The sequence below is a fragment of the Camelus dromedarius genome, chromosome 18 (assembly GCF_036321535.1).
Source record: "Camelus dromedarius isolate mCamDro1 chromosome 18, mCamDro1.pat, whole genome shotgun sequence".
NCBI classification, from domain to species: domain Eukaryota; kingdom Metazoa; phylum Chordata; class Mammalia; order Artiodactyla; family Camelidae; genus Camelus; species Camelus dromedarius.
Window position 1 is genome coordinate 8,465,435 of NC_087453.1, and position 13,116 is coordinate 8,478,550.

General features: G+C 44.9%; 1 protein-coding gene across 3 annotated transcripts in view; it reads right to left on the reverse strand.

The window, feature by feature from the left end:
- The window catches only part of PTPN1 (protein tyrosine phosphatase non-receptor type 1), a 62,727-nt gene that overhangs the window by 12,623 nt on the left and 36,988 nt on the right, over positions 1–13,116 (reverse strand). Inside the window, exons 2-4 of one of the 3 annotated variants that reach the window (XM_010978662.3) lie at positions 8,290–8,380; positions 5,331–5,431; positions 2,379–2,477 (exon numbers count right to left, since the gene is read on the reverse strand). In XM_010978662.3, coding sequence (XP_010976964.1) covers positions 2,379–2,477; positions 5,331–5,431; positions 8,290–8,380 — 291 coding nt within the window. The remainder of the gene's footprint in view (positions 1–2,378; positions 2,478–5,330; positions 5,432–8,289; positions 8,381–13,116) is intronic. The other 2 variants (XM_064496988.1, XM_064496987.1) reach the window with 2 other exon arrangements.

Sequence of the window (13,116 nt, forward strand, 5' to 3'; positions counted from 1 at the left end):
AATGTTTATTGTGAGGAAACTTTGCTGCTTTCCATGCCAATTTCCATGCCCAAATGGCCCAGAGTGAGAAGAATAGCTACAAAGGAAACCAGGGACTAATGTCACATCACCACAGTCAACTACAGTAACAACCAACTAGTCTTCTTTTTTTTTTAATGGCCAACAAAGCAATCAAACAAGAAAGGTGGTCACGGATCTGTGGTCCATCTGCGATGGGACACAGCCAAGAGCCGGGCCCGGTGATGAACACATAGCAGCAGTATCTGGACACCGCTCCTTGTTGGACTGTGACAACAGTAACTAAAGCAGACCATGTGCAAATAGCAAAGAGGTTTTACCTGAACTTTTAGTAATAAACAAATAAAAGGCAAATGCTACCATATTTATGGTTTTTGAATAAATAAGTCTTGATTTAAAATTCTCAACCTTCAATACCACTAGAAAGACTAGTTCTCACCTGGGGGCAATTCTGTCTCCCAGGGGACACTGGACAAGGTCTGGAGACATTTTTGATGGCCTCAACTGGGGGCAGGGGTGCTACTAGCACCCAGTGAGTGGAGGCTAGGGATGCTGCTAAACCCCCTCCGACACACAGGCGGGCCCCGACAACAGAGAGCCATTGGGTCAAACGTCAGTGGTGCTGAGGCTGGAAGACCCTAAGGCTACTCTGAGCTGAGCACCTGCAGCCGCCGCCACGTTTCACTTTCCCTTGCAGAGCACATTAGCTGTGGGAACCTAATGTTTTGTTTCTTTATTCAAAATTGCTGATGAGTGGTGACAGGTGGGGATTCGCCTCACATTTGCAACTTCACGTTTTACTAACCAAGCCACTGCAGAGAAAATTGAAAACCACTTTCACTGAAAACATTTTTTTCTAAGACAAGAAGCATTATTGCATCAGCTGAACACTCAGGTAAGCTCTGTCTACGGAGCAAATAAATACTTTTAAGAAAAGGAGGCAGAGGCAAAAATACAATTTTAAACACGTGCTGTCATAAGGAGACTCTCTGCTGGAACCAGGGCCGTTTCTTTCTGTGTCGGGGAGGGAGGAGGCTTTGCGGCGAGTGCTTTAGGTTTCCACTGTGAGAGTTTCCTTTGATGCGTTCCTTCTCCAAACTTGTACTTTCCCTTCGGGGCCGTGACTGAGCTTTCTTTGGAGGAATGGCCACTCCGGAGCCTTCACGTTCCCCTGGCAGGCCAGGTCCGAGTCCTGACACAGCCAGGACAGCTGTGAGGGCAGTGCCCCGGGCACACCCAGTTCTCTCCTCCTGGGCCACACGTTGCTATGGGTCTCCACAAACGCCAGCTCACCTCCTCCTGGGGCCTCCACCTGAGGCTGCCGAGCCCGGCTGTGCCGGCAGTGAGCGTCAGAGGGAGAGGGAAGACCCAAGGTAGTGAGGCCACAGCAGCTGTGCACCAGGCTGAAGGCCACGCTGTGTGGGAAGGGAGGCAAGGCCACGGGGGACCCGAGGGAAGCACCATGGGATGCCTGGAAGTGGGCTGAGGGAGGGCACTGGGATTCGGCTCATTAGTCCAGAGAACTGGCATGAAACTAAAACAAAAAGAAGTTTGTTCTGGCTGGAGTCTGGACTGGAGGAGGGGAGTGGGGTCCAGGCTAAAGAGGGCCCAACCACACCTGGTCCTGAAGCCACCTTCCGTATATGTTGGGAGGCAGTGCGGGGCCCCAGAGGGTTTCAGCTGGGAAGAAGAGTGGTGAAACTCGGTTTAGGAAGATCAGTCTGGGTGCAGGGTGCAGAAGAGACAGAGGAGAGCGAGTTGAGAGGCGAGGGTGGCCTGAACACCACACACCTCGAGTCCACGCTGCAAAGAACTTGGAAGAGAGGATGACACACATCCTGAAGTGAAGCACAGGAGGACAATGTCCATGTTAAAGAGCAGTGGCCAGGAGCCACGTGTCTGGGGATTCTACAGAGGCGAATCCAGGGTCCAGCTGTTCCCACAGCTCAGTTGAGGGGAGGCACACTTTTACCAGCCAGAAAAGCAGACATGAAGATACAGCAGGAACTTGCCTTTTCTGAATAACACTGCTTACACAGCTCTGTAGCCCAAGCACAGCCGCACAGGCGAGAGGAAAGCAGAACACGCACCACCCCGGAGAGAGACTGACGGCTTGGGGGGGAACAGGTCCCGGGCAATTTGACTTTTTTCCACCTCTCTTTAATTCACCTACTTACCTGACTTGTTTACAATAAACAGGTATTTATATATTGTTTCTTTTTATTTTTCTAATAAAAAGGACCCTATGTAAAAGAAATATAAAAGCAATTCAAGGAAATAAATGCAGACAAAAAAGTCAACCTTATGGACTGGCATCCACACGGACAGTCACGTAAACAGCAGCTAAATCTCTGACTCACCGATCCTTTCTCCATCACTCTGTTGAGCATGACAACGCCCCTGCTTTTCTGCTCCCACACCATCTCCCAGAAGTGACCGCAGGTATTGGGCAAAGGGCCCTGCAAACACACAATTCAGAGAGTGTATGTATTTTACACGTAAATACGCTCCAGTGCAAGCTCCCTGTAGGCGGTTAGTGGACGACAGTGCCCTCAGGCAGCGTGGTGACCATGGCTGGGACAGGGACCCGCCTCTCCCGGCCTAGTGGTAACTGCTATTCTATTTTCTACCACGTGGTGAAAAGGTCATTTCTGCATCCCAGGGCTGGTTCAGAGCCAGAGGAGAGAACGCTGACTCTGGCTTCTGCTGGCCGGCTGAGGGGTGCCACGGAGACACGTGCCTTTGGGCAGGTGGAACATGGGAAACTACCGGGTGCAGGTCAGAGGCAGCGTGGGAAGGGATCAATAGAGATGCTCCTGACGGTCTGAGTCCCAGCTCCAAGCACCTATCACCTATGTGACCTCGGACAAGTCACTTCCCCTCTCCTCGCCTCAGCTTCTCCATCCGCTTCACCAACTAACCACAGCACCTATTCCCAAGGTTGTGAAGATGAACTATATTCGTATACATATGAAGACCTTACCATAGTACCTGGAACACAGTAAACACCCAATAAAATGTTAGCTATCATTATTACTATCAATAATGCTAACCTGACCAGAGACAGCCTTCCTCCTTGGACCAAGGAACGTAAGAGATGTGGCCACACAAAATGTCAGGCGGGTGGCCCAAGGGGTGTGTTGTCACTGGGGCACTGGTAGGGGGATGCCTGCCAAGCAGCTGCCCTGTCTCACTCTAGCCCTCTTGGCAACGGGCACAGATGTTCACTGGATCGAGGGTATGAATGCTTCGAGTATGTTTCCATTTTTGGTGTCACCCGGAAGAGCCGTGTCACCTATCACCTGCACAACAGAGCATGTCACCTCCTCTGGCCAGCACCACTTCTTTAAGAATGGTTTCCATTCTCACCTATTTTCATTCAAATTTTCCTTATTCTGTAATTACAGCTTTTCCCTTTAAGTCTTACCATACTTTCCTTGGCCACGAGAACCCTCAGTGCCCTCTTGCTTTCTTTCCTGAATTTATCTGAGATGTGCTGCCTGAACCTGACAAATCTGTGCTCCACACAGTTTCAGACAACAGTGGATTCCACCAGGAACCCTTTCCAGGTAACTGACAGGAAACCAGCTCCAGGGGCGGGGGCAGGAATCACGGGGCCCCCTGGCTGGCGGCCTGGACCGTTCATCTTCAGACTTGGGCACAAAGACCCAGCGGCCGGGCCCCCACAGCTGCGGCTCTCATCAGTTATTTCCCTACCTGTCAACATCGCCCAGTTTAGAATGGATCTGAGGGATTAAAAATCAGGTTAAGATCTGAAAGGACACACACCAAATGGAGCCAACACTTGACGATGGATGTGAAGGCTGGCACCTGTGATACTGTTCTCTACACTTCCGTATCTTTGTTTTAAAAAATGAGACTATAGACTTGCATTATCTGCAGAGTGAACAACACTGAAAATAAAAAATGGGCAGGGTTTTCTTGGTTTTGTGGCTTAGAAAATGTTTCTGTTATACTGTCTATGGGTACAACTTTGGGGTCAGGCTGCTTTGATCCCTTTTATAAATCTCAGGGCAAAGGAGACCACATGTATTGAGATACATCCATGGTACAACCTGATAAAACAGCCAGAACTTCAGATGTGCCAAGTAGCTGCTCGGGCACAGGGGCGGACAGAGGGGTAGAAGTTTCTATGATGTCTTCCTAGGCTCCAGTGACTGACTTTATATCCCCTGCCTTTGTTTTGGGCTTCCTGACCCCATACCAAAGTAATGAATGGCTGAAATTAGGAAGTAAGAAACTTGACTTCTTCTAAAAAGAGAAGTTCCCAAGAAGCCACTTTTGCCTCATCCTCTTCCCATCAACTTGCCACCACCAGTCTCCCTCTGGGGACTTACTCATAGGCCCCCAGAGCTGAACACAGCATGGCTGATGCTCCCTACACTGACTGGGGGGCGTCAGGGTGGATTCTGGTCATGCGAGGAGAGGAACTGGGGCAGGACAAAAGAGGCAGTGAAGAGGGGTCACGGGGGATAAGCTCTGCTCCCAAGCAGTCTGTTCACTGCTTTCCAGCCTCACCGTCATTTTAGCCTCCAAATATTAAGCAGAATTATGATGTTCACAATTACCCTATAACCCAAACCATGAGACTGATAAACTGATAATGGAATGAGAAAATGAAAATCATGTTAAAAAAAGAGAGAGAAACCCAGACTAATTAGATAAAGACTTGAGAAAATTAATTAAAAAGAAACTCATTTATCCCCTTTCCCAGATACCAGTCATATACCAGTAAGTGCTTCACAAAAAGGTAAGTTATTAAACCACTTTTATGATTTTTTTCCCCATAAAGATGCCAAAAGCCAATGGGAATTTCAAGTGATCTTGCATGCTATTCATATAATCTCATCATGCCCTCCCCCACAATCCCAGGCAGAAGGAGGACCGTGCAGAGAATTCTGGTGTATGCTAACCCCCTTAGGTCTCCCTGAGCAACACTGGGTGCCCTGGGGAGAACGCTTATGGACTCAACTCAGGCACAGGCTCTCCTCTGGCCACGGCTCTGCTGCCTCCATCAACAGACCGTAGGCAACTCTGGTATTTTACTGCTGTTTTCTAAAAATCCAGCAACATCATACTTCCCAGAAAAGATTCATGCCTCAACCAAGCTGAATCTCTGAAGGAAGACTTTTCCTTCTTTGTTGCTTTTCTGGGTTGTTTAAAACCTATCTGATCTTCTCAAGGAGGTGGCAGGTTTTATTTGAGGTGAAGATAACAGCACGCTCTGCAACTCTTAAGATGACATCGAGTAAGCCAAAAACATCGAAGAAAAATGTGGATGATCTGTTTACCTGGGTAAGAATGTAACTTCTTTGGGCTTCTTCCATTTTTATCAAACTAGCATTGATGTAGTCATTGTCTTCTTGATGGAGTTTAATCCGACTATGGTCAACTGAAAGACAAACCAGAACTCAGAGGTTAATCCTGGAGGACCCAAGTGTCCGCACAGGCAGCGTGCCCCATGGGGAAAGCAGAAGTGGTGCGGTGGTGGCTCTGAGGGTGTTCACATTGGTTGAGGTCGTGCTGTTTTAATTGAGATTAGTCATCAATACGGGAATGACTAGTATTTTCAGAAAGGTTTTTGGAAGTGTTTGAAACTTAACACTAAACAGCAACAAACTACACCAAAACATAGATTATGTCTTATTTGGGAAATCTGTTTTTAGGTCACATCTTCCTATGATACTACTGTCCCCACAATGTGGAAGGCTGGGGGGAGAGGATGTCAAGAGATCTGTTCCCTGATGCCTAACAGACACTTCTATGGGGTAAAAAATACAGTGGGTTCAATCTCTGAAAGGGAACAAATACACCAAACACTCCCCCTGGTCCCCGAGCTCTAGTTGGCACCATGAGCAAAGCAGGTAAGGTTTATGCCCCCTCCGTGACCTAACCTCTGCCTAATGGTCTGGAGACTAAATGGCCTAAGTACACAGCAGTGTGAAAAGTTGTACCTTGAATTCCTTGATACAAAGTTTTTTTTAAAGTTCAAGTATCAGCTAAATGTCAAGATCAAAGATGCTTAAACGAGAATTGAATTATTAAAAATAAACTCTGACTCCAAAACACTGAAAGTATATTAATTGTAACTTTCAGAATAGTTTTTAGAAATAAACTTGAATTTAGAAGGTCTGCCCCAGGTTACTGAAAAAGCATAGTTACTTTTTTCCCCTTTATCATAACTTTGTCACAAAAGCGATGGTTCCCCGAGGGCTACTTTCCGTATCCTGCTAGTGCAGCCAACAAGAACAGGTGGGTATTTTTATTTCTGATACAACACAAGGGATAATGAACTCAGGTGACCACCCATAAACAGTCCTCCCGTTGCCCAGTGGGAAAGGAAGAGTTAATGGGGATCAGTGGTTTGGGGCTTTCTTTGCTAAAGAATTCCAAAGAGACGTTTTTTGAAAATTAGCCACTGTTTAGACTAACGTTTCTCATTGCAGAGGTTTAATATGAACTGAAATACTTGGGTAATACTTAAGTGGGTCTTGGCGATAAAAGACCTCAACAAAAACTATGCCTGGCACTGGTGATTACGTGAGTGGATTCAAACAGCACTGGGAGGTGACCTTGGGCAAACAACTTATCCTCTGAGTGCTGGGCTGTTCACCTGCCTAACGGAAGATACAAGATCACCCTCTACCTTGAAACAGTCTCCCCATTTCCTCCATAACCTGGACAGCAAATTATCTTTTCTACTGCAGAGTGGAGGTAGGGGAGAAAAAGAAAAATATAAGGAGTGCGACAGGGTAGGGGTGAAGAAGTTTGGAAATTACATCTCTGGAACAATATTTTAAATGCTGGGTTTTTTTCTCTGTAAAACTGGTTTATAGGACCATTTAGGTGACCACTGATCAAAAACGTAGAAAAAGAGTATTAAAGACAACATTACTGCCGAATTCAGAGCAAGTACAGCAAAAGCCAGAGCCCAAGGGTACCCTGGCACCGTGTGAAAACTCGAGCACTGATGGCTGCCTCAAGCTCAGAGTGGCTGGCCAGGGCCTCCCGGCAGAATCACCTGAAGAGAGGTTATGATGATTATTTTTAAAATAAAACCTGTGAGATGCCATAGCCTAGATGTCCTAAATAAAGAGTATCTGGCACTGGGGCAAAATACTGTGTCACTGGACCTAGAACTGCGCTCCGGAAGTTCCTGGCGCACATCTTCAGTTAATGACTGAGCCAGACCCTAGGCCAAACGGCTTATGTTATTTTATTTCATCTTTGCACAAATTCTGAGATCGGTGGGACACTTGTTTGACTGAAGCTATCAGAGGAGAGGGCTCTGAGGGGCAGGGAGAGACCCTGCACCAGGCAGGGAGGGACCCACGGCAGCAGTCGGAGGCAGTCTGCTCGTGCAACCAGGTCTGACTTCAATCCCCTTCCAGGGACCTGGGCGCTGCACAGGTCAGGGCAGGAGGCACTGAGAGCCGCCACTCAGAGAGCGCAGCCAGCCGCAGCAGGCCCACCTGCACCTCCGATGCTCCTAGCAGAGAACACTGGCCTGGGGGCTGTCGGTGGCTCCAGCCCTCACTGACTGACAGTGGCCACATGGAGGTGAGTCTGTGGCCTGGAGGAGGTGGCAAAGTTCATAGCCTTTACTCAGCTCCAGTTTTTCTTACTTTTGACAAATTCTAACGTATTTAGTTAATTTACTTTCGTGATATCAGTGGATTGAGAGCCAATTACTCAGAAGGCAGAGGAGGCTGCCACAGGCACACTGAGACCTAATGGCAGGAAAGAGCTAGAAAATAATGATGCTGGAGGGGGTGGGGGTGGGGTCAGCCAGCAGAGCCTGCCTGTCTTTGGTTGAGGGGGTGAACCACTCCCACCCCTTCATGCCTCTGCAGGGCGTCATTACACTTGAATACAATGCTTGGGGCCTAATAATACTGTTGCTGACTCATCCAGAAGGGGTTATATTATGCTTGCGATACTCTGCTTCAGCTGGCAGGAAAATGATTCATCATTAAAGTAGTCAAGGCTAAAAAAAGTGCTTTGAACTTAGCTGAATTTTCCAGAAACTGAAACCTTACCCCGTCTACAAGGGCGGAAAAATGAACCATTACTATAAGTCTCTAATGCTTTTATTGTAGGAAACAATCAAGTCATAAACCGTTGCTGCTATCGATTTATCACCAAACTCCGGGGCTACAGGAGTCTGGACTGAGAGGCCGTGCAGCTCAGGAAGAGCCTGAGGAAGAGCCGACGCGATGGAAGCAGGGTAATGGCGATGTGAATACTTACAGGGACTGACATCTCTGTACCTGTTTCGGTTTTTGTTTTTAGGAAGCTTGGCCACTCTACACGGGAAATCACTGGCTTCGTGTCGGATATCCTACAAAAAAAGGATAAAGAGTGCACTCTTGAAATCTCTGGCTTCAGGAATTCATCAAGATAACTGAGCACGGGCCCCATGCCAGGCACTGAGGAAGACCCAGGGCAGAAATGGACATCAAAGGGAGCCAGGCAGTGTGGGGAATGCAAGGTGCTAATTCAGAGGCATGTACAAGGTCATAGGAGGAAAACAGGACAGCAGCAACCACATGCCGGGGGTGGCAGGGGGCTGGAAAGATGCTGAAGAGGACAGGGAGCGGGAGAGGGGGCGTGCGCATCTCTGGAACACCCAGCACAGCTAAGGCTCGGGGGCTGGAGTTCACACTTATGCGGGAACAGCGAGTGGGCGTGGGGCAGGGGGAGGGGGGGCGGAGTTGGGGAGCCGATCTCCGAGAGTCAGGACTGGGAGTTCCATATGTAACCTTCTGTAAAGCTATAGTTATCAAGAGCAGATAAAATGCACTTTTGTGCCAACAAACTATCCAAATGTTTTCCTAGGAGATGATAAACAATTCCCATTATACCAAACTGCCAAAGGAGCAAGTACCAGAAGACCCCATTATGTCTATGGCTAGGCTGATCACACACATCTAATTTTCCTCTCCTAAATCACCACTACCATAATCTCACGTAAAAATCTTTTCCTTTAAGTTTGTACTTTACTATTATAAAGATAAGCTCGTACAACAATATGAATGTACTTAATGCACTGAACTGTATACTTAAAAATGATTACAACGGTAAATTTTATGCTATGTATATTTTACTACAACAACAACAACAACAAAAAAAGACAAACCCACAAAGAGAACAGGAGAGCAGACAACAGCAACACAACTTTGGAAGCTGGAAATCACACCGATTAGTAGCTGACAGGCCTGAGAAAGCTCAATGAAAAGCCAGCAGCAGGGAAAGCAGAAGAGAACCATCCAGATTTCCACCACAGAACCCCTCAAAGGCTCAGGAAGTTTGCTTCTTTGGAACGAGGGGTGGGATTTACTGCAGGGGAACTGGATCTCCACCTCCACTCCCCCAGCGCCCACTTCCCTGTTGCGGGGTGACTACTGACTCACACCTCTGCAGAAATATGGAGATTTATTTTCTGGAAAATGTTAAGTCAGGGGATAGAGTGCTCTCTAGATGATCTGAGCAGACAAGAGGAAAGACCAAAAGGTGCCATCACAACGGTATGTGGCTAACAGCCCACCCCTACCTAGGGGCCGAGCCGGGGCCGAGCCAGATCCGTGCTGACAAGCCCCTTACCCCTGCTCCGAACCTGCCTTCTGCCCTGTGAGCTCCTCCTCTTCCTCATGTACAGACTAATGATTACAAGATGTCAGAGGAAAGAAAGCCTCTAATGCAAAAGAGATTTAAAAGAAAAAACAGGGGGGAAAACAGCCCCTTGGAGAAAATAAACTGCAGGGACACAAAAGCTTATAATATATATATTTTTAACATACTCAGAAAGATAAGAGCTTAACTGAGGATTCAGAAGATAAAGGTAGAAGAAATCCTTCCAGAAGATAAAGCCTAAATAAATAATAAATTTTAAAAATAGAAAATTAAGTTAAACAAAATACAAGGAAAGAAAACATTAAAAAATAGTTCAAGGAAATCTCCCAGACACACCAAGCACTCATCATAATGATAAAACCAGACCCATACTGACACACACTGATGTGCAATTTCAGAATCCTGTGGACAAAGAGAATATCCTGTAAATTTCCAGGAAGAAAAAAAATAGTTCACTTTCAAAAGATAAGGTGATCAGAATGCCTTCAGACTTTGCAAGAAAAAACCGAAAGCTGGATGGCAATGGGGCAATGCCTTCAAAATTCTGAAGAAAAATGATGTCCAATCTAGAATTCCATATACAGTCCAATAATCATCAAGTAAGAAGGGACAAGAAAAACTTCCACATACGCAAGGTCTCAAAAACTTCACCACCCTGCTCCCTTCTCTCAGCAATCCACTGGAGCATGCCTCCCACCTGAAGGAAGAAATAAACCAAGAGAAAGATGTAAGATACACGGGGCTGGCGGCTGGTTGCAGGGAAGGATCCAACACACGAGCAAAGGCACATGAAATTTCCACAAAATCTGTGATGGAGGCGCTCCCAGTATGACAACTGTGCACCAGCCCAAGGAGGCAAGCAGGCAGATTAGAGCAGAGTGACTCAAGAGATGGACCTGTCAGCAACATGCCTTCATCCACTGCACAGACCACATGAAACCACTAGAGAGAAGTGAGGAGAACACCCGAAGTCCAGAAAAACAGGGACTCCAACTGAGAAGCAAGGAAAAGGAAGTCTCAAGATGGCAGCTGTATGTGGCAGCCTGCAGGACAACAGCCGAAAGGAGGAGGATGTCTACGAGATCAAGACTGAAGCTCAGGAATCACCTGAAACTGCTCTGTCCAATATAGCAGCCACCAGCCTCATGTGACTACAGAGAGCACTTGAGGTGTGGCCAATCTGAAAAGAGATGTCGTGTTAAGTGTAAAAATACACATCAGACTTTGATGACGTAGTGCTAAAAAAAGAAAATATCTCAAATATTTGAAATATTGACTACTGGTTGAAATAACATTTTGAACACACTGGGTTAAACAAGCTAAACTATTAATTTCATCTGCTTCCTTTTACCTTTTTTACTGTAGCTATTAGAAAAAGCAGAAATATATATATGGGTTGCACTCTATTTCCATTGGATAGCACTGACTGATTTTGTGGGAAGTTTTGAGAGGCTACTAGGTTAGGAAGAATTAGCAACAGGTAGAAAGAAAACTGCAAATGAAAAACACAAGGCAATTATTGACAAAAGGAAAATGTACTAAAAAGGAAACAGTGGAGTACAACACTACGTGTGACTATGTACACAGGCAAATAATGCGAACAATGAATACTGTTTTAACCAAAAACTGTAACATATTGGGAGAATGGGGGAGGGGAAGCAAAGGGGAGAGAAAGAAGGAATAGCTGTTTAAGAAAATGAAATCCTATGCCTTAGTAAAGATCTACATTAATGAATCAAAAGAGAAACATTTTCCTTAGAAATATGGAAATAAACACAAGCTGGAATCAGCAGCTTCAGAAGTTGAAAATGGTCATCCATGAAGAGGAATACTGGGGAACGGGCTGGGGTGTGGGCAGCAAGGAGCTGGATTTTATTGTAAAGCTGTATCACGGTACTATTTACTTCTTAAACCATGTATACATTCAACTTGGACATTAAAAAAAAAGAATGCCTACATTCTGCTACTCTACTTATTAATAACACTACAAAATGGCAAGGAGGAATTTTTGACTTAAGACACCAGGTAATCATTTGAAAGCATGATGATGGATTACAAACCTATTTGGGATTAAACAAGTTAGTCCACAGGAACATTCCCATCACATCATTTATGGATGAGATTAAGCTTTCAGGGAAAAGCTACACGGCACAGAAAAATGACTTAAAGGAATAAAAATCTAGGCTTTAAATTTGTTGTCCTACTTATATTTGGAAGCATTTGTCAGTAAATTCGAATTCTGCCTTGTGAGGTGAAACAATCTGATCAATCCAGCTGGTGTGACTGGATGAAGATGGAAGAAATAATTGACACAGATAAATCACTGAACTAACAAATATTCATCCTGCAGAAATAAGGACCAAAATATCAACAGTGCACAAGTGATTTTATTCAGCCAAAGGATTTATTAATTTTCACTTTTTTGGTAAGGGGGGGAGGGTAAGGAGACACAGCAAAACCTGGAGATTTTAATAAAAATACTGGGAAAATAGAAGTTATTCACACAATTCTTAAAAAAAGATTCTAAAATTAAGGTATACTCATGGAGTAAAATACACAGATCTTAAGTGTGTAGTTCAATTAGTTTTTCTCAATCAACTTTAAGGTATAATTTACAAATAATAAAATACACCCAGTTTAAGCATTTCCCTACTTTAGAATGGCATATGGGAAATACACGCATGCTTTGAAGACAAATGTTTACATTTCACTTATTAAAAATGTCAGGATTATAGTCTTAAAAGTAAGGAGTGATAAAGTACTTTTAAAATTAAAGGTACCTACCAATAGTGGTTTAGAAGAAAGTCATACAATTTGCTATACAACTACAGCAAAACAAGTCTTCTGTATTCTGAAACTGTATCAAAGGTGTGCTAACTTTCTAACAGGTGTAGAAAAGACAGATCACTGACTAATGAGCAAGTTTAGGAAGACGTCCACATGCCTAAAGTATCCCTAGAAAATTTTTTATTACTCGGATCAAAGATTACATAATCCACCAAATTATGTAAATTTCCACACAGATAACAAAAAATAAAATAAAGGCCTTAAAGCTGATGATGAGAAGATGAACGCTGGGTAAATTTAGGAGCCAAGCCAAAAAGGAAATAATAAACTTTCCATGAAACAGATTCCCAGTATCCCCTATTAAAAAAAACCCACTGAACATTTCAAGAATCATTCAAAGTGTACCTCAACATTTCAGGGATGGGATCACACTAAATGAGAAATTTTACGGGTGTGAAATTAAATATACCAACAAATAGATAACCTATCCCCCTCCTTCCCCTAGACAGTTCTTCATTGGCTTTTTAAGAGCCTACTTCCTATCCTTAGTGTAGGTTTCAGAAATGTGATAGAATAAAACATCATATGTAATAGATGTAACAGTCATGCTCTCCTAGAGAATAAATCTGATAATGTGCTACCGAAGTGGGGCTCAAG